The 20400-nt window shown below is 52.4% G+C and overlaps 9 protein-coding genes across 9 annotated transcripts; 3 read left to right on the top strand and 6 right to left on the bottom strand.

Annotated features, from left to right (window-relative positions):
• Positions 1–211: 211 nt before the first annotated feature.
• VC83_00478 (uncharacterized protein) lies at positions 212–2925 on the bottom strand. The gene is made up of 3 exons (XM_024464171.1): positions 2510–2925; positions 1996–2407; positions 212–1920 (listed from the first exon to the last, which is right to left on the bottom strand). Exons 2-3 carry the CDS (start codon positions 2184–2186, stop codon positions 765–767), a joined length of 1347 nt encoding a protein of 448 aa, XP_024328363.1. The 5' UTR covers positions 2187–2407; positions 2510–2925; the 3' UTR covers positions 212–764.
• A 1646-nt stretch (positions 2926–4571) lies between these two features.
• Positions 4572–5217, top strand: RPC19 (RNA polymerase subunit AC19; the record flags this gene model as incomplete). Its single annotated transcript, XM_024464170.1, has 3 exons — positions 4572–4715; positions 4781–4872; positions 5031–5217. The coding sequence occupies 3 exons, from the start codon at positions 4572–4574 to the stop codon at positions 5215–5217; spliced, it is 423 nt and encodes a 140-aa protein (XP_024328368.1).
• A 500-nt stretch (positions 5218–5717) lies between these two features.
• VC83_00476 (uncharacterized protein) lies at positions 5718–6533 on the bottom strand (the record flags this gene model as incomplete). Its single annotated transcript, XM_024464169.1, has 4 exons — positions 5718–5837; positions 6048–6194; positions 6362–6423; positions 6491–6533. 4 exons carry the CDS (start codon positions 6531–6533, stop codon positions 5718–5720), a joined length of 372 nt encoding a protein of 123 aa, XP_024328367.1.
• A 180-nt stretch (positions 6534–6713) lies between these two features.
• VC83_00475 (uncharacterized protein) lies at positions 6714–7542 on the top strand. Its single transcript, XM_024464168.1, has 2 exons — positions 6714–7103; positions 7162–7542. The coding sequence occupies exons 1-2, from the start codon at positions 6804–6806 to the stop codon at positions 7303–7305; spliced, it is 444 nt and encodes a 147-aa protein (XP_024328366.1). The 5' UTR covers positions 6714–6803; the 3' UTR covers positions 7306–7542.
• On the bottom strand, positions 7543–8212 carry VC83_09584 (uncharacterized protein). Its single transcript, XM_024472997.1, has one exon. The coding sequence runs from the start codon at positions 8056–8058 to the stop codon at positions 7639–7641; it is 420 nt and encodes a 139-aa protein (XP_024328765.1). The 5' UTR covers positions 8059–8212; the 3' UTR covers positions 7543–7638.
• A 1861-nt stretch (positions 8213–10073) lies between these two features.
• VC83_00474 (uncharacterized protein) lies at positions 10074–12806 on the bottom strand (the record flags this gene model as incomplete). The annotated part of the gene is made up of 1 exon (XM_024464167.1): positions 10074–12806. One exon carries the CDS (start codon positions 12804–12806, stop codon positions 10074–10076), a length of 2733 nt encoding a protein of 910 aa, XP_024328365.1.
• Positions 12807–13119: 313 nt separating this feature from the next.
• On the top strand, positions 13120–14661 carry VC83_00473 (uncharacterized protein). The gene has a single exon (XM_024464166.1). The coding sequence runs from the start codon at positions 14024–14026 to the stop codon at positions 14348–14350; it is 327 nt and encodes a 108-aa protein (XP_024328371.1). The 5' UTR covers positions 13120–14023; the 3' UTR covers positions 14351–14661.
• A 1142-nt stretch (positions 14662–15803) lies between these two features.
• On the bottom strand, positions 15804–18617 carry VC83_00472 (uncharacterized protein). The gene is made up of 3 exons (XM_024464165.1): positions 18002–18617; positions 16907–17779; positions 15804–16801 (listed from the first exon to the last, which is right to left on the bottom strand). Exons 1-3 carry the CDS (start codon positions 18131–18133, stop codon positions 16334–16336), a joined length of 1473 nt encoding a protein of 490 aa, XP_024328370.1. The 5' UTR covers positions 18134–18617; the 3' UTR covers positions 15804–16333.
• Positions 18618–19359: 742 nt separating this feature from the next.
• VC83_00471 (uncharacterized protein) lies at positions 19360–20400 on the bottom strand (the record flags this gene model as incomplete). Its single annotated transcript, XM_024464164.1, has 2 exons — positions 19575–20400; positions 19360–19524 (listed from the first exon to the last, which is right to left on the bottom strand). The coding sequence occupies exons 1-2, from the start codon at positions 20292–20294 to the stop codon at positions 19360–19362; spliced, it is 885 nt and encodes a 294-aa protein (XP_024328533.1). The 5' UTR covers positions 20295–20400.

Here is a 20400-nt window from a genome sequence, read left to right as displayed (position 1 = left end):
AGATCCGCTACTCGTGTTAGGGTAGGAGATATCATTCTCATATTGGGAGTCAAGAGGCGTGCGTACATGGGCTTTTAAGACACCATATGGTAGCCCCCCCCCCCAACTATGGGGCAGGGGAGAAAACATATCACCATTCACAACACACAATGCAACACCTAGATATAACTTCAAAACACTTAAATTCTCATATCCCCCAAACCCCATCCCGCCCAAAACTTCCACCCCTTAACCCCGTCCCCGCCAGCAGCGACGTCGCCCCACCGCCCGCCCAACCACCAAAGCAAGCCAGCCAAATAAAACTCCCTCCCCCAACCGTTAAACACCTCACTTTTACAGCCGTAGCGTGGATATTAAAAAAAACAAGGGTCCCTAGTAATATAGCATACACACCCTTCGCATCGCCCCCTCTCCCGCTCACGCGCACCCGCTCTCGCTCATGCGGTAGGGCTGAAGAAGGAAGAAAGAAGAAAGAATTAAGAAGAGAAACAGCAGACAACCAGCAACAACAAAAAACAGCACGAAAAATAGGTGTAGCGGAGAATGTAGAAAAGCAAAATGTGGTATCCGAATCATTTCAATCCAGGGAGCCCGACCCGGTCCTGTCCGGTGTGAAACAAAATTATAACCCCCCCATCCCCCCATCCCACCAGCAACAAGTAGTAGTAGTACTAGTAGTAGTATCCCAAATCCCAGTTCGTGAATCGGCCTCATCAAGCCCGTCGTGTACGTCATACCCCTCTCCATCTCCTCAAACAAAGATCCTACAAATGGAACAAATCCCAAGCCCGATCACACAACCTCAAAAACTCCTCCTTCTTCGCCCTCACAGCCTCCTCACTATCCCTCCCCTCCCCAAACGCACCACTCACTCCCGCAGCCGTCCTCCTCGCAGCAGCTGGTCCCTGCCCCAACGGCGGACTCCGTCCCTCCTCATACTCCTCCCTCCCCCGCCTCCGTCCCGCCCCACCGTTGCGCATCGCATTCCCCGTCTGCGGACTCGGCGGCGTAGGAGGCTGATGACCGCCATAATGCACGATTTTAGGAATCAACTCCGGCCTTCCCCCCGCGAGCTCGACTTGCGCTTCTTCAGCAGAGCGGTACTCGCGCGGGCGCGCGGAATGCGGGGGTTGTTGTTGCGCGGCGTGGGTGGGGGAGGGGAAGCCGGTGTGGCGGTTGTGATGGGACGCGGCGTTAGAGGAAGGGGGATATATCGAAGTTTTTGGTCCGTTATTCGCTGCGTCGCGGTGCTGCCCGAGGTTTTCGGCTGCAAAGACGTCAGAGATGGGAGGGAGGCGGTTCGCCGTCTGCGTAGCGGGTACATGGTGGATATGCGACGTATTCGAGAGGTTCGAGGGCTGATTCTGGACGTGTCGCGTCAGCGGATGCGGTTGATGGCGCCCCGTGAACGTCTGGTTCAGCGGCGCGGACTGGATGACGCGCTCGTTGGCGAACTGCTCGTGCGAGGGTGCCACGATGCTGAGTCCGGGGGGCGCCTTGCGGCGCGATGTGCCAGGGGTTTTCATAGACCCAAAGGCGCTGGGGCCGGGCATCTCTTTTGCGCTGTCGAGGGGCGCGTCGCCGGGGCGCCCGGTTTGTTGGAGCCGCGACTCGATGATGTGGCGCTGTTGTTCGCGTACGGAGATGCTGCGCTGGAGCTGCTCGCGCATTGTTGGGTCATGCGTCACGAAGCCGGGGGAAAGGCAGGCGAGGCCGACGTCTTGGATTGCGAGGCCGCCTGTTTCTCGCGATGTGAGCGGCGCGGTGCCTTTTTGGTTCGAGTTTGCGGCGCTGGAGTTGTTCTTGGAGAGGTCGAGCTTGCGCGGCCTGTGGCGGGAGGTGGGGAGGCCGGGCGACGCGGGCTCTTTCTTGACGATGATCTTTGGGGGTATGATCTTTGGGGGAGGGGCATTTCGGAGACTGCTCGGGGGGATGTTAGCACGCTCAAATTGTGCGGGGGAGACTGCAGTTGTGGCCGCTGTTTCTTTGACTTACCTCGTTGGCGAGCTTTTTGAGCCCGACGAGCCTCTGGGACTCGTGCTCTCTGATCTCGGCTCATGGTGGTTCGATGCGCTAGGTGCCGCGATGCGAGTCTGGCGCGGCGAAGAGTTTGACGGCGCAATATCCACGTATGCGTTTCGGTCATGGGGAGCGGGCGACGGAGCCATTGCGATGGCAGTACTCATGATGAGCGTAGGGTTCTGAGCGTAGCGGCGACGTGGTTCTAGTCGTCTTGAAGCACTTCCGGCCTGGAGAACCGGTGTCGGTGAGATATTGGGCCGCGGTAGTCGTGGCTCTCAATACTCGAGTTTGGGGGCGGATATAACAAACTTGAAGGCAGCGAAGCTGTGTCACCGAGGATTGGCAAGATGCTGAACTCCGGTGTCAAGAGGTGTAAAGGAAGGCGCTGGAGACGAGATCACAAGTCAGTTTTCCTGCTTCTTCGAGTCTCGGTGGGGTGTGGAAAGGTTGAGGTTTAGGTTTAAGAATGGTGAACTGTAGGTCTTACTTAGACTCCCGATTCCAGTAGGAATGAGGAGTGGGGCTGGTCGAAACGCAGGGGAGGTATTAAATGTGCCACTCTAATAGATACAGAAGAGGCAGATGTGGAGTCGGTGGAGATGAAAGTGAGGGGAAGAAGTTTTAGAGAGACGAGGGAGAGGAAGAGGAGAGAGTAGAGAGTATAGTGGAAGTGGAAGTGGAAGTGGAAATGGTAGGAGTAAGAGCAAGAGTGTGAGAGTAGGAGTGTGAAATGAAATGTTGGTGTTAGTGTTGTACTGTATAAGGGGGGGGGGATGGTTTAGACTACGGAGTATTGTTTGAGTTCCTAGGAAGTAAGTACCTTCTACTTCTGTGGTAGGGGGTTTAGTAGTGTTCAGCAGTGAAGTAATACGGAACAACCTCAAAGGAAGATGTAACACGGTACAAGGCAGTACTGAGGTGGAGAAGTATACATTTTTCTAGAGAGCAAGCTGAGATGTATACTGCTAGAATTAGTGGTACATGTATGTGCGTAGGGTTTTATGGTGGAACTGAAGTACTAGTATAAGATGTTAGCTGAGTTTAGTTCAGGAGTTAGGGGTGGGGGGGGGGGGGAGGGGGGAGGGGATGGGAGTGGGGGGATGGGAGGGGATGGGTGTGGGGGGATGGGAGGGGAGGGGTGTGGGGAGAAGGGGAGAGGGGATGGGATGGGAGGGAGGGGTGTGGGGGGAAGAGGGGGAGGGGATGGGAGGGAGGGGATGGGAGGGGAGGGGGGAGAAGGGAGGGGGAGAGAGAGGGGAGTGCATTGAATGGGAGTACTCTATGTAAGTAGTATGTAGTAGGTAGTAGTATGAGGCAGTTCTCCATATGAAAGGAGGGGCATTGCAAAAAGCAGTTTCTTCAGCATCAGAGCTCACTTTACCAGCTCTCATCAGGTCTTCCAGCCTGCCTAGAGGGAATCATATGACATGACAGCTGGACAGGTAGTAAGTAGACCACTATATGATATGTTTCTAGACGGCCAAGCCCCGCATGTCCTCTGTCTCTGTCGTCTCTAACATGCTCTCACAGAATCCCCCATCGCTAACTAAACCCCCCTCCTCCGACGCACCCCTGCCCACCTCGGTACTCTGTCAAACATACTGGCGTTTTGGAAAAGTGGAGATGGCCAGACCCTGCCCAGCCTACAACCCAGCCAGCCTACAACCCAGCCAGCCTACCCCCAACCACCCAGCCTACCCCAACCACCCAGCCTACCCCCAACCACCCAGCCTACCACACAGGGCAGAGCGAGCGCGTCGAGATGAAACGCGACGACACCACTACCACTATTCAACCAGCACCACCACCACCACCAGCACACCACCAGCACACCACCAGCACACCACCAGCACACCACCAGCACACCACCAGCACACCACCAGCACACCACCACACCACCACCCCAGCACCGCCACACCACCACCACCGCCACTACACCTACTCCGTACTCCCTACACCACCTCCACTCCCTCCTAGCCGCGCGCATCCTCATTCACACCGCGCTCTCCCCCCCAATCACCCACCGCTACCCTCCCCTCCACCCCGTCTAGTCGTCTAGCCACGTCTCAGTTATCGATAACGCCCTTTTGGTCCCCTGCACCCAGTCCCACCGACGTGGTTCCTGACCCGTATATCCGCTGCCACCGCTGCCACCACTGCCACCACTGCCACCACTGCCACCGCTGCCACCGCCGCTACCACCGCTGCTCCCTTCCTTTTGAGGGGGTGAGGGGGACGGGGGGACGTCATGGGCAGGAACAATAGCTCATAGCCCTGGGAAGTGGGATGATCGAAAAGCAAAAACATTGGATTTGTGAGAGTACGAGAGTACGAGGTCCTGCGTATTGTCACGTGTGCACTTTGAAAATACAGTATACTGATAATCCTTATCACCACATGACCTCTTATCGCCCCCACACCCTGCCTCGTACCCAAGGCACCATATAAAAAAGCCCCAATCGCCTCGCTCTATCCATCTCAGAGCCTCCCCCCACCTCACAGCCTGTACATATTACCCACGCAACCCCCGTCTCTCCTAATTACTCGCAATGGCAGGCACGGAAGACGCCTTCGACGGCGACGTCTCCATGGGCGATGCCGCCCCGGCCGTGGTGGCGCAGGCGCAGGCGCAGGTTGATCCTACGGAGGATGCGGTGTTGGCTACGCTGTGGGCGAAGCAGAATGTGCGCGTGGTATGTTACTGACCCCCCACCAGCTGGACAGACGGAGAGGGATAGAAGTGCTGATGAGTGGATAGCTTCCGGGGTCGTCGGACACGGCTGCTTCGTTTGAATTTACGAATGAGGATCATACACTTGGTAATGCGTTGAGGTATATTATCATGAAGAAGTACGCATATGCCCCCCCCCCTTCCCCCCCCTTCCCCCCCCCTTCCCCCCCCCTTCCCCCCCCCTTCCCCCCCCCTTCCCCCCCCCTTCCCCCCCCCCTCCCCTCCCCAGTTTGTTTGTTACAAACCAGTCACAAAACGTCAACTAACAAACCCTCAGCCCCAACGTCGAGTTCTGCGGCTACTCGATCCCCCACCCCTCGGAGCCAAAGATGAACATCCGCATCCAAACGTACGAGGGCACGGCGTTCGAGGCGCTGGAGAAGGGATTGGATGACTTGATGGATTTGTGTGATGTTGTAGCGGAGAAGTTTGTCGGTGAGAGGGAGGCGTTTGGGAGGCAGTAGAGGGGGGGTTGTGAGATATGAGGGGTGTAGAGGGGGCTTTATGAGGGAGAGGCCTGTCGTGGTGGCGTTTCGCGGCGTTTGTGGGTTGGGGTGTATGTAAAAGCTGCGTGGGATTATAAGGGCGTTTGGAATACAAGGGGAGGGAGAAAATGTAAATTTGGCTGTCGGGATGGCTGTATGCCTTCATATCGAGCAATCTAAGGAATCAACCACACTGGTCGTTATGCATGCAAGTCTCTCAGTGACAGCACACACGATTTTCTATTCGTGCATCGTTTCGTGCTGCACTTGCCAAAGGCATAAATCCCCACCGCATCAAACCCAGAGCACATTCCGTAGCAAGAAACATTCCGTCCCATTCTCGATATAGTAACGGATATATACAAATCCCCCTCCCCATCTTCACCACCGCCCGCTCCACCAAAGCTCCCTCTCACCAGCTGACTCTATCTCTATACCGTGGCTCTCCCTCCTCCTCACTCTTCTCTTCTCCTCCTTCTCTAATTCCGGCCCTCGAGGAAACCGCTCATGAAGTTCTTGGGGAGATGCGCGGTGGGGTCCTCCTCGGCGCGGAAGTACTTGAGGATGTGGGGGAGTTGCTTCCAGTAGTTTAGGGTTTCCTGTGTTGGTGTTAGTTATCGAACTTCATAGTATATGGTGCCACGTCTGTTGCTCCTTTCTAGTGGAGGGTAATGATGGTGCGTTGCAAGCCCCCATCCAGAGCTCTGCCCACAACCCCCAGCTCAATTCCCCCCACCACCTTCACGCCATCTTCAACGTCTTTCCCTCCTCCGCCTTCCGATCATAACAAAAGGAAAGGAATCCCTTACCTGGTACTCCGCATGGCTCTGGAACAACAGCATATCCACCACGGGCAACTGCTTCACATAACGGTGTCGCTCAAACTGCTCCCTCATCTTCGTCCGCAGCTCGCCAACCGAAATGTTCAGCGAGTACATCGTCTGGATCTCCGGGGCCTGTATCGGTACACAATCAGCATCAATCCGTAAACACTCAACAGCGGCTCTTCCAGTTCTCCTCCCTCTCCATACCCCTCCCAATCCAATCCAATCAACCCAGCCAGCCCAGCCAGTCCGCAGTATTCGCATCCGTATCTCTCGAGGGGGTAACGGGGGTGACATACAGAACGAATCCACTCCCGATAGCTCTTCGCAACCCGCCTCTGCGCATCATTCCAATTCACAGCTGCAACCACATTAGCCCCCATCCCCCAACACCCCCAACCACCAATCAAGGAAGGCAAAAAACTCACACTGCCGCGTCCGCTGCGCGAGGTAGGTGGGATTGATGACCATATTGTGCGCTGGTTGTTGTCTCTTCTTGCAGCTAAAAAAAAGTCGCTCTTCGTCGCTCATCGTCGTTCGTATGAAGCTCGGGCAGAAGCCGGGATTGGATATCACGTGATAGTTTAGTGCCTTGAGGTTGGGATCGTAAGGCTGAGATTTTTATGTTGTCATGTTAGACAGCCTTATAGACGACGGGCAACTCTCTCTTCCCTACTTCACGACAGGACGATACGACAGAAACCGACTCGTGCATCACACACCCCCTCCTCCACCGCAAATATGCCCGCCATCCGGCACGCCTCGAAGCGCAAAGCCCCGCCCGCGGGCTTCAGCGACATCGAAGACTCCTTGTTGGTCTTCGCGAACAAGATGAAAGACGCCGAGAACGCGCCCACAACCGCGGCCCCGAAGCACCAAGCGCTCTGGCCGATCTTCCAAATCTCGCATCAGAGGAGCAGGTATGTATGGGAGCTGTATAAGCAGGAGAAGATTAGCAAGCAGCTGTATGAGTGGTTGTGTAAGAATGGGTATGCGGATGCGATGTTGATCGCGAAGTGGAAGAAGGATAGCTATGCCAAGGTGAGTGCGATAATTTCTGTGGGGGGGGGAGTGGGGAGCAAGGGCTAATGAGATGCAGCTTTGTTGTTTGAGGTGCATACAGACTAAGGAAACGAATTTCAACTCGACTTGCATATGTCGCGTGCCGAAGTCGAATCTGAAGGAGGGTCAGGAGGTGGAGTGCGTGAACTGTGGGTGCAAGGGGTGTGCGTCTGGGGATTGAGCAGAGCGCTCATCATGTCGATGGAGAGAGGCCGGTCCGTCACGTTATGGGAATATCAGGAAGGGAACGAGAGGAGGAAGGAAGTTCAGCGGAACAAACGCACGCCGCTGCGATATTGGTTGGCATGGTGTTCTTTTTTGCATGGCGTCTGTTGGGAAGGATTACTACAGTCTTACATCACTTCATAGGTTCAGAATACCGATAAGTTCATCACCCATCAACCTTTTTTCACCTGCCAGCTGAGACTACTGTCACAGTCCTTCTGTCGTGACAACCTCTCAAGGTTCAAATCCCAACCAGTGCAGCACCCCTCATCCCCTTTTTACAGGATCCCTACCACTGCACTCCAATAGGTTCATCCCCCGTCAACCCCGGTTCGTCCAACCTCTCCCTCCTCTCCCTCAAATACTCCGCATACGCCGCTTTCGGCACCTTCTCCCCCCCTCCTCCATGAAATTCGGATTCTGCTTCATCTTCCTCCCCCCCCTCACATCCCCCATCACCGTCTCCAGGCCCTCTTTCCTCCTCATCAAGTTTCCTCCACATGTGTCGCCGAGGTAGAGGGAGGGTGTGATTTGGGAGATTGGGGGGCGTGGTGATTTGGGGTCGGTTGGTTTGGTGGCGGTGGTGGGAGGTTTGGTGGTGTCCATTGTGGTGGAGGTGGGGAGTGAAGGAACTGGTGGTGTATGTTTGGTTATTTGGGGAAGGTGCAGGGTGAGAAAAAAGCGGTTTATGGGTGTTGGATATATGCATGTGGTATTCCCCTGGGTTTCTCACAAGTTGGCTTTGCGAGTATATATGCCAAAGGGACCATAAATGATGCTTCTCGTTTACTAACTGATAGGTTTGGTTGAATAGTATATTATTTATAGTGTTTTACTTCTTTGGGGTCTGGATTATATTCTACAAGTCGAGTATTATTTCTGTGGAGGGGTAGGTAGGGTGGAAATGTTACAGTTTGTTGTATTATCTTAGTACTTGACAATCAAATACCTCAATAGCGAGCCTCTTAGGTTTGCCTAGCATAACCAAATAGCCAGCGTTAGGAATAAACGAGGAGGTGCGCATACAGGCTATCGCGCGGGCGATGTCGTGATCTATTATCGACATATACACCGAATGGGTGCCCCTTCGGGCTACTCGGGCCTTCTTGTAAATTAACTAATTTTCACCCTGCTGTTCTATATGCGGCGAATTATCTGCTACGCCTATAACTGTGAGAATTTCGTGTACAACAGCTGCAATTGTCCTCAATTCTAACGCCAGACATCGGCGGTTTCTCTAAGGGGTCTCATGATAATGCTTCTTGAACCGGGAACATGACCTAATACTATTGTGACAATGACTGAATGGCTAGCCTCCCCTCGAGCTATATATCAGACGCAATTATATATTCATCACAAACGCCGGCCCGCGCTGATCTCCTATAGAGGTGAGTTAGACTACTCAGCTCGAAGGTAGTTATAGGCAGAGCTAGCAATCTAGTCTTGCCAAGGTGTAATGAAGGAGTGTCATACCAGGATAGAACGGAACACAGCCATCCTCACGGCCATTGCCCCCCTCTAATGCGTCGGCGTACGCCAAACTGTCCTCGGCCGCATCGGAGGGGTTAAGAGGACGCCGTCCGGTACATGTGATTGCTCATGGATGGAGTGGCGAGCCTCCAGCCCTCGTGGCCAGTCTTCTAACCTACCTTCTGCCACAGTTAGTACCTTAGGTGCATTGACTATGTTGTTACCTGCATGCTCGCCGCTATCTATGCGTGGCGGCGATGGAGCCCAGTCGTTACGTGTCGCCGGGGAGTCTTCAGGTTGAGACGCATTAGTAGATGGATGGGCTAAAACACGTCTACACGACCGACAGAGCGGCGCTTGTCAAGGGCGACGGCAGTGAGCCCGAGGCCGACCAACACCTGTATCAACAAGGCGTTGGGTCCTTGGCTTGGCTCGCGATCTGTACTCGCCAGGATATCGCATATGCATGGGGGCAGCTCATCAGAGCTGCTCAAGGCCTACGATACGGAATTGGAACGGGGTCCTCCACGTATTGCGCTACGTGAAGAAGACTCGGGGCTTACGTCTTTCTTTTGGGGGGACAGGGGGCGAGAGCCGCCCCTATTTACGGGGTTATAGCGACGCAGACTATGCCGGTGATCATGTTGATCGCCATTCGGTCTCGGGCCACATATTCATGTTGAATAGGGGGCCGATAAGTTGGAGCTCGTCGAGTTTTCCTGCCCGTTGCACAAAAGCCCGAAGGTCCGGTCACCAAATACACTGCACGATTTGCGCGCGGTCGCAATATTTCGGTCCTTCCACCAACACACCCCCCTGCATTTATCATCTATCTACTATGCAATGAACTCATCTCGCCAGCAGTGCACAACCGGCGAGGAATGCATCGATTTCCCCAAGCACATGTATCAGGGAATAAGCCCTTTCGGTGCTCGTAACGCAAAGCCATGCATGAGGCAAACAACCTCCCTATCGGCACCTGAGTGTAAGCTTTCTCGGTGCCCGTAACTCAAAGCCATGCATGAGGGCATCAACCTCCCTATTGGAGTCTGGAACTCGCAACTACCGCATAGCACAGGGAAATCCCAGCTGGCTTGTCGACCGCTCTTGGTATCAGTGAACCCACCCATATCGAAACAGCAACCAAACAACTCAATCATTCACTGTAATGGACCTCCCATAACACAAAAGCAACCCAGCGGCCGCCTTAATCATCCCTAAACCCATAGCACGAAGCCCCTTCCAAGCTGCGACCTAATCACTCGCACTATCATCGTAGCTTGACATCTCATTCTCATCCTCCATCATCTGCTCATCCATCTTCCGCTTCTTGTTCTCCTTCTCCCTGGACTTTGCGGTTCTCTTGTCATCACAACCAAGACATCCGCAATAATCCTTCATAATCGCTCTCTTCTCCGTCGACTCGTTCTTAAACTCCGGGTTCACGTTTTCGTACCCGGCGATAAGACCCGCATTCAGGTCATCGTACGCGCGCATGGCGTCTTGGAGGTTCGCGAACTCAACCAAAGCCTGCTTTCCCTCGGATTGTAGGACATAATTCTGCGGTGGCGTGATAAGGGAGGTGCGCACAAGAATCGTGCCAAAGCACTCTGAGAGCTCTTGGAAGACAACGCGGTTTGATTTTTCCTTCGGGATGTGAGAGAGGAGTATGCAGCGCTTGGCTCTAGAGATGCTGTGTTTGAGGAGATTGGGCTGGGCGGGGAGGATAGCACGGGATTCTGCGCCTCTGAACCACGAGGCCTCGATCTGAAGGTCCCTGATAGCGTGTCCCGTACCTTTCTCTCTTATGTTACGGACATGGTGCACAAACGAACGTGCCTCCCTCGGGTGCATAAAGACGACAACTGCCGTACGTTTTCCAGGGTGTAGTTGGAATTCTTGGATTACCCCACCAAAGACTTTGTTTGCAATGGCGCCTGGTGTAAATTTTGGCAGCACGCTGCCTGGTGCCATGTGGGATTCCTGGACTGCATGGAGACGCACCGTGACGACGCGGCCGCGCTCTCCCATATTCCCAATCGCACGGTTATATAGTACTTGCTCAAGCTCAGTGAATGGTGGAGACGGGATGTCAGTATCCGTTGGTATTCTGAGAGTGGGAGAGTCGTCATAGGCGGCAATGAGATCGGCGAGTCCGTTCGCTGCGTTGGTTCCATCGCTTGATCGGTCAATGCCTGAGCCGTTGAATATGTGACGGTCGAGGGGGGCATTGCGAAGGCCTCTGACGGTAGAGGATGCGTCGCTTCCGTCGTCTGTGGCACACCACGAGTTGGAAAATGCGGCAGGGGACGGGCTTGGATGAGAGGATCGTGGCCTGGATTGGCGAGGTCCAGTAACTGAGTTTCCTGTGCCGGAACCGCCCGAATACAGACGTGGACGCGGCTTGTAGCGATGGTCATTATACAATCTGTCGGGGGGCCTAAAGACGCGTTCTGCGGCCATCGAGCCAGCCACAGAGGCGGATTTGGAGGACGAGCGCGACCGAGACGGAGACCTCGAATCCTTACGTGGGTCAATATCGACCAGACGCTCCAACATCTCTTGCCAACTGTCATCACCCAACCTAGGAGTTCGGGAGCCACCACTTGTGCCCCCAACCGGCGGGTCATCGCAGTCGCCCAATACCCCCCAGGTGTCAAGAGTGTCACCAGTTTCTGCGGTTTCCAATGAGGTACTGGCATTGTCTTTTTGTTTCTGCTTTGCTTTATCGGCAAGAATGGCTCTCATGCGCTGCTTTTCCTTCCTTCGTGAGATTTGTCTCTCATAGAATTTTGGGAGGTAATGCAGCTCATGCTGGTCGATTTCATCTGCGCCTGGTTTCTTTTGCCAGAGATTGATGGGCTGACGGATGAGTGTCAACCGTTCCATGCGGTCCTCAAGGGGCATGGCCTGCCATTCGAGGTATTCTTTAGTCGCACGTATCATTTCGCCCTCGCGTGTTTGGAGCATTTCAGAGAACCCCCGTCGATAGCGCTTCTTTATCTGACCCAAATCCTCGCCATCGTATTCTCCCCTCTCGTTCATCTTGCGTGTTCGCGTCTCGATCTTCATTTTGACCTCGACAGTATTACCATCGCCGAATTCGTTGATGTACACCGCTGGTGCCTTGTTTTGGGGGAGCCAGCCGCCTTGATTTCGCAGCTCAAACGTCGTTAGTGCAGGATGGGCATCATGCATAGCATTGATGTTATCTATGAAGTTTTTTCTCACGTCCGCATCTATTTGGATGGGTTGGTTGTGAGCCCTTTCATCTGTGGCCACGCTACCTTGCGGCAAGGCGGGGTGATATTCCATAACACTTGGCTCAGAAGGAGGAGCGTTAGGAGAACCAGGGGTGGAAGATATATCAATATAATCATCAATTGACTCGGCCCTGTCGCGACGAGATTGCCTGTCAAGCCTCTGAAGAAATTTTTCAGTAAGACCTCCAACCTTCGGTGCCTTTTTCTCCTTGACTTCCTCGGCGGACACTACGCGGGAGGTTCCAAACGTTGCAGCAAGAGGGGTGTTTCTTGCATCGGATGGATTCCACATGTATGTTTCTGGTGCATTCTCTTCCTCTGCTTCCTGGTTTCCCTCTTCATATTTGACAGCTCCTGTTTTCGGATCCAGAGTGGTCCAAGTTTTTTTCAGGGGCACATTTTCAGCTTTGTTCCAGCTGAATTGGAAGCCATGCGGAGCCTCAGCGTAAGGGTCCACCTTCGGCGTGAATGGTACAAGCCCTGGTGCAATTTTTGCGCCTCTATTTCTTCGTCGTCCGTGATGCCGATCGTTTCTGTGGCTGGCAGGGTTGTCAACTGTCGCAGATGGTCCTCCTATCCCACATGATGAAGGTGGTCCACCTCCCCAGAATCGATTATTGGGGTCATTGGTTTTTGTGTCACCCTGCCTCGTAAATTTAAGGCTGCTGTGGTTGGAGAAAGAGTCATCGTCCTCGTCGTCATCGTCCGCGAACCTCTTCATCATGTTCAGTGTGCCCTTTCCAAGACTCGACGTAATGTTTGAAAAATGTGCTGCTTTTCCGTCCGAATCTTCATCTCCTTCGAAGTCACTATCCTCTAACAGACTGTATGGACCTAAATTGCAGTGAGTTTTGCAATCATATAAGACCAAATTCAATGCTTACCAGCACCAGCACCGCCTCTCAAGGAAACCTCAAGATTGGAGTATTCATAAAGGGGGCTGATTTCGTCAACCGCTACTACTTTGCCGTACCCTGTGACAGGATCATACTCTGGAAGGGGTGTGTGGGAGTCTTCCGTCGCGGTGCGGTCTCTGCTGTGCGGAGGCATTGAGCGCGCCCTTCTTGGATCGCGGCGATCATGGTGCATTTCTTCCATCTCCCCAAAGGAGTACTCCATAGGGTTTATCTCAGGTATTCTGCCGTTTGAGATAGTATAGTTCTGGTATCCCACAGTCATATCTGGACCGTTGAAAGGTTTTGCGATGCTTCCTGGGCGTTCCCAATTTATTTGAGGCTGTTGAAATCCTGGTCTCCGAGATTGTGGTGGAGGAGAATAATGTCGCTTTGGCAATGGTTCAAAGGGCGGCGCTATTCCTTGACTATGTTTGATTTGGCTGTTGAAGATCTCAACGTCGGAGTTCACTCTCTGAGGCTGCGACGGGGGAGAATAATGTCGACGCTCCGAGAATTCAAAGGGTGGTACTCTCTCCGGGATATCAACCTGACTGCCGAAGACTTCAACGCCAGACCTCAGTCTTTCATTCTCCACTCGCAACTCTGAGTTGGCCTGTTTGAGTCTCCTTAGCCTTGCCTGGGCGTTTCGAAGTTGGTTGAGGTAGTTGCGCTTTTTAAAATCGGCGGAGAGGTGATGAAATATCCGATCTGCAATCAATCTGCAGTATCTGTCAAGTTCGCCGACCGAGACGAGGAAAACGTGTTCGAGATTCTCTTGATTACAGTCTTTTCGAACCCAAGATAGAACTTGCGAGAGTTCGAGTTCGAAATGTGGGTTGTTTCGGAGCGATATTATGATGTCAGCTATGGGAGCAAGTAGCATTTCCTGGATACTTCCTATAACTGACGCGAAGGGGATGGTATGGTTTCTGGAAAGGAAATGGGGGGTCAGAAAAGCGTATGACAGAAATATTTGAAGAAGATTGAGAGAAGAAGAAAGTATTGCGCAGTTCTAGGTGAGGACCTAGATACTTGATAGAACGTTATGGAAGTTGTAAGAGTGAGGAATGTGAACATCAGAAAGTGGTGTCTTGGATTCAAACACAAACCCGAGAAAATCTGCACTGTTATCACGGAATTGGTTGATGGAATGAAGTGGAAATATACGCAGGCCGATGAAACGGCTATACGATGGACGAACGGCCCCAAGGAGAGATCATATGGTGAATTGAGAGAAGTGGATGGAATGAAAGTAGTTGGGTTGAAAGTGAGAGATCGAAGGTCAAAACAAGAAATCGCGTGTGAACAACAAGCGAACCAGCATCTCCTTTCTCTTGCAAACGCCCAAACAAACAGCCCAACAAACGTATAAACGTGATAATACCAGCCCAAAGAAAGAAAAGGCGATGCCACTTACATATCAGGACACTTAAACGTAGGCAGCTCCTCCAACAATTGCCTCATTGCTTCGTCCTCCTTCATCTCTTTATCATTTCTAATCATCTCGTCCGCACGCCTCCGGACTTCAGCCTCTCTTTTCTCATTCGCAGCCTCCTCAGCCGCTTTTTCCCAGCTATTCCGCCTATCGAAAAGTTGCCATGCCATCGCCGCATCCCCGCCGCTCTCGTCAATTGCCATATCTAGTGCAGGCAGTAAAGGTTGTTTCATCTCAAACGCATCGTATGGGAAGGGTTCTAGGTCTTGCTGGTCTTGATATACCCAGAATGCTTCCTCAGCTTTCATCTGTTCCCTTACCATGCGGCGATATTTTTGTTTGGTGGCCTGGCGATGCTCGTGGAGGGTACGGTGACAATTTTCGGTGTCGACGTTATGGAGGGTGGGGGTGGGCTGGCGTCTGGGTGGTAATGAGAGGTCGACCACGCGAAATGAGCGTCGGAGAGGTGGATAGCCAGACTGGTTTGGCTGGGGCATCCACGCTCCTTGCTGTTGACCGTATGGCATTTGTGAGTTCATGTTGTGGTGGCTGAAAGCAAACGGCCAAAGGGTGTTGATCAAGGTTGTGAAGGTAGGTGGAAAGAAGAGAGTGTCAAAGTGTGTTTCAAGGGGAAAAGATAGAAAGTGGGAGGAAGAGAGTGGTAGTGGGCAGAAAGAAAGTATGGGGTGGAAGAAAGAGAGTGAGGGTAAAATGAAGATGGCGACTGGAAGGAAGGTGGTTTCACAAGAGTGGCTGCGAGAGGATAGAGGTCGAAGAAGGCGCGTCAGATTAAAAAGAGGAGCTACGGAGAATGGAACACAAAAGACAACAGTGACAGTGAATGGAAGAAGGAAGGTAGGAGAGAAAATTCTGTTCGCTTTGAAACTTTTTAGAAAATAGTCAAGTCTGTTCTGCCATTGACACTCTCGAGTGCAGCATATGTGGTGGATTTATTCTGACTTTGGGCCGAAAGCCTTCGAAATCCAGAAGAATGAAATATGAATATAATATGATATGATACAATGAAAAACAACAGATAAGTTTGTTCTTTTCTGTGCATGGAGTGCAAGTTCGTATGTCGTGGATTTATGTTAGTTTTGGTAGAAAGTTTGGAATCCGGAAAATAAAAAATAAGTTAACTTGGTGTTTTTATTTTTAGTCGCTAGAAGTCAAAATAACGAAATTATAAATCATTTCTAGCCAGGTTATTTAGACAGCATCCATGCTACTTGGTACGCAGATGAATGTTTTTTAGATATACAATACGAGATTCGTCTCTTCAAACCCATTCGTTAGGTGAGTGTCTGGGATACGAGAGTAATAGGAGGAGATTCCACTCCCTCCCAAACATTGCACAATCATTCACTCAGTCACCACAGGATAAATGAAGGCCAAATTTTGAAATCTATTTGTATACTTTCGTGTGAGCAAGGGAGCAATTATGAGCAAAGCCAGAGAAAAAACAACATTCTTGCAACTGAATATTCGTCCCCCAGAAACCTCCCGTTCCATCCTATCCAGGTATGCCACCCCCATATATCCACCATGGGATGTAAAATCTCAGAAAACCAATTTTGAAAAACAAGCACGCACGCAGATGCCAGACCCCATGAGGGACAATTGTTCTTGGTGATGAGAGTTTCGTATATACCGTGTCTCGGATCCGGCAGAGCGCGTGAGAGATATATAACCATGTTTTCGTATTCGTAAAGTAAGTGACGTTCGCACAGCGATGCTCCGTATGGTAGAAAGACTTCAGTGACTGGGAATGTGCCTAGACACAACCAGCTCAGGGGAGTCGATGACGATAAAAAGGCACTGGCAGAACGTGAAAGGTGTGCTCCGGACTCAGATCGGAGAAGGCGAGGTGAGGCTTCAAAAATGCCAAACGGCGAGTCGACACACATCGAAGAATGAGATTTAAACCATGTCGGAGTCCATTTTACCATCATCTTCGCCTTTGGTACCCTCGGGCTTGAGACGGTGCCCAGGCGAAATCGGAACTCCACCGTCCGAGTTTTCCACATCTGGAGTCTCAGCATCCTCCATGGGCTCATCGTCACGCTTCACGACAGCGCCACCACCGATGACTTGGTCAATGGCCTTCATGCCCTCATCTTCAGTGACCGAGATTGCGGCGCCGTTGACAGCCTGGTCAATATCCTCATCATCATCATCGCCAGCCGGAGCCGCAGGGCCTTTCATGACCTCGTCGATGGTTGCCGCGTGGGGAAAGCCTTCACGCTTCTCTTTCAAGAAGGCCTTCTCAACGGCCGCAGCGGTGTAAGTATCTCCACCAAGCTGGACCATCACAGTGGCCATGCGCCCATACAGCTCAGTTGCGAAAGCTTTGGTCACTTTCTGCTCGGCAACGAGCATACGCTCAAGCTGATGAGGTGAGTCAGTCAAAGGTTGTTCAGTTGAGTCAGATACCATGGAGCGCATGGCAAAGAAGATAAATTGAAAAGGGTAAAGCAAAAGAGAGTAACTCACATCACCATCCTTCCAGTCAATGATGTTGGTCAGCAGGCGCTTGTAGCGGTTGGGGAGAGTGCTATTTCCGGGTGGCTTGCCGGTCATCTCACCCCACTTCTTGCGGATCTCAGGCCAGCCCTTGCCATCCTTTCTCCACTGGATCATCATCTTATCCTCATCGGTGAGCTGGTCCTTGGAAGTTGCGATAGCTGTGCCTTTTCCATTGCCGCTCTTTGGGGTGCTAGCCGTGGCCTTGATCTTCTTTGTTGGCGTGGTGAAAGGATCCATCTCGCCATCTTCCTCAGCAGCGCGCTTCTTCTTGCCACCAGGGGTACCGGTTGCAGCAAGGGCTGCCTTCTTCACCTTGGGAGTCATTGGCGCCTCAGCAACGATAACAGGACTGCTGCCTCCATTGGGCGTGGGTGCGTAGTAAGATTTCAGGGCAGAGGAATCCTCATCCCCGAAGCCACGCATCTTGGCGCTGGCCATGTCACCCACCATATTGCTGACCATGTCGCCAGCCATGTCCACATCAGCAGCATCGTCGTCGACGACCTTGTCCCCGCTCTTGACTTTCTTGGTAAACTTGCGCGGAGTCTTGGGGAGAGGCTCTATATTTGGACCAGTCTTCGGCTTTGGCTCAGCCTTCTTGCGATGGGGCTTGGGGATGACATTTCGGTCTTCATCCAACTTGGGTGCAGGCTTCTTGCGAGCTGAGGTGGCTTTGACGACTAGAGTGCTGTCCTCGTTGAGTTCCTTCTGCTTTGCGTTCTTGCGAGGAGTTTTTGGCGCAGGAGTACCATCTGCGTTGGTTTGGGCATTCTTGGGTGAACGCTTCTTGGTGGTGTTCGGGGCGGGTGCGGGTGTCATGGAGGAGGCTTGCTCCACAGTCTGGGATGGTGTTAGTGCGTCAAATAACAAAGACAATCAAGATCGATCTAGGTCAGGGAAAGGAAGAGGTGTTTGTAGAAGGGCAATGCAATGTGAAGTTGGTGGTGATAGATCGACGACATGGTATCATGTTGCGAGATCGGAGGAACAGCAAACGTGAAAAGATGTGATGTTCGTGAAGTTCGATTCACTCCGAGACGACAAGACAATTAATGAACTTGCCTCAGTAGCATCGGAATCGCCGGCGTTGTCCTCCATGTCCTCCATATCCTCTTTGTATGAAGCGATTGCTAGAGACCCCATATGGGCCTCGTCCTCATGAGGGACGTTCACAGCAGTGAAACCTTGAGACATCTTGTTGGGTGTTGATGTCTGTATTGGGTCTATCAAATAAAGAAGTGGAGTTAGTTGAGGGTGATGGATCAAATCAATTTTAGGGGATCCATCTGGGGCAAAGGGAGATGGATCGTGTTTGGAGGGGGTCGATCTGGTTCAAAGAATGATATTGTGCTTGTGAGGGTTTCGATCTGGGGTAAAGGGTGATGGATGGTGCTTACTTCAAGTTGATTCTGTTGTTGTGTTGCGAGGAATCAAGGACAAGTAAGCTTCGATGGATAAGGAAGCTGAAGTATTGTGGTGGAGCTTTGAAGAAGAAATTTGTTGTTTCAAAGGAGGTGCTTGAGGAAGGAGGTTGTCGTGATGTAGTTGTTTGAAGAAAGAAGTTGAAGATCTCCCAAAGAAGAAGAGCTATTGTAGTTGTGAAGAAGGTGATTGAGCAAGAAAGGTTGTTGGTGGTAAGAAGAAAGGTTGTTGTGTGGGGGATGAAGGAAGAATCTTCGCATCCCAAGTTTCTCACAACTTCTCAATAGTACTATGGGGAAAGAAGCCTGAGGAAGCCAAACTTTGTATTGTTCTCCAATTCAATAAGCGCAGCAATGGGCAAAAAAAGTCAAATCAAGCAGCTGGCAGGATCCGAAGAATATGAGAACTTCCTAAAAAGAGAGAAAATGATGATGGCGAGTATTCCAATCACTCTGAGATAACCCGTTTTAAACCTGTGCCATCTCATCTACTTATAATAGTAATTTGTGCCACTTTCCCGTGGCTGCTCGACTTCACTTGGACGTCGACAGAAATATGCGCCAAACGGTTTATCAGGAGGTTCTGTATATCGAGGTTTTACTTCGAATCGAAATGACACTTGCATCAACTCTCAGTCTCGGAAATATCTATTCAGATTCTATAACTCAACTTGGTTTGAATGGCACCAACATTTCTGACAACACTGCCGTCGGGTTTTAAAAACGTAAAGAACCCAAGTGAAAGACTCAGCCCATGCTTCAAGAGACGACCCAACAAAACATCAACATCAAACGCCACATCCGATATAAGAGTGTAAGAGTTGAGGTAAGAGATAATATACACATACTCCAATAAATTCCCGCAAAATGGTATATCCACCAACTCCAGACCCAACCCAACCCCCCCCAAGCCATGCCAACCCCCCACCCCCTCTACCCAAAATCATAAACAACTCCCCCGCCATATATCCACCTCCTTGTCCTCCCAATACCATGTCATCACAAATACCGCGCATCAGTATACGTCTTAGCCACCACCCCCCTCACCAAACTCTTCTCCCTCTTAACCCCCGCAATCTTCGGATCCACCGACACCAGCGCCGTCGCAGTTGCATACTCCCCATCATGGGAAATACTCACACTAACCTCCACCCACCCCCCCTCCTGCACAGGCACCCTCACAAACGCCCTCGGCGCCCTCCACACCACCTCACCCTCCCCCCCCCCCCGGACATCTGCTCTTCCTGCGTCCTCGCGTCCCTAGCCTCTATCCGCACCGCCGCCTTCCTCGCCTCCAAGAGAGCCGACTGAGTCTTCGCATTCAAAATAACAATATCATGCATAAACACCTTTCCTGCCCCTCCCGGATACGCCGCCCCAACCGCCTTAACAACCGCCTCCTTCGCCGCCCACCTCCCAGCAAGAAACCTCGCGCTCCCTTCCACCCCCCCCCCCGCCTTCCACCCACTATACCTCGCCTCCAGCGGCGTGAGGACGCGGGTCCAAAACCGCGGCATGTCCGGCTCGACGTACCCCGATTCGGCGAGTTGGCGCTCGAGGAGGAGGCGGATGCGCGGGATGTGGCATATGTCTGTGCCGATTGTGTAGGGGAGGGGGGAGGGGAAGTTGAGGAGGGCGGCGAGGAGGGCCGGGGGGGGGGTGGGGTGGGTAGAGGGGGAGGTGGAGTTGTCTTTGATGTAGCGGATTTTTTGGGAGGGGGGTATGGCGTTGAGGAGGGTAAGCAGTTTGGTGTTGAGGAGGTCGTTTTGTGACGGGGTGGTGGTGGAGGAGGGGTCGTCGTGGTTGGGCGCGTAGGACCTGGTTTGGCCCAGACTGGGGCACGAGAGTCGCTGCAAGGGCTGGGGTTGGGGTTGTCGGGGCTTGAAGATGGAGGGTCTGCTTCGTAGGACGGAAGAAAGTGATCGGGACGACATGTTTGAATAGCCCGGGGGGCGGCTGCTCCTCAATGATCGATCCAATCCTATACTCTCCTCTCCATGCTGGGTCAATGGACGTCGTCGTTGCCAAATAAAAGTCCCA

The sequence above is a fragment of the Pseudogymnoascus destructans genome (genome assembly GCF_001641265.1).
Source record: "Pseudogymnoascus destructans isolate 20631-21 unplaced genomic scaffold scaffold_1, whole genome shotgun sequence".
Lineage (NCBI taxonomy): Eukaryota > Fungi > Ascomycota > Leotiomycetes > Thelebolales > Thelebolaceae > Pseudogymnoascus > Pseudogymnoascus destructans.
This window is presented reverse-complemented; position numbering and strand designations above follow the sequence as displayed.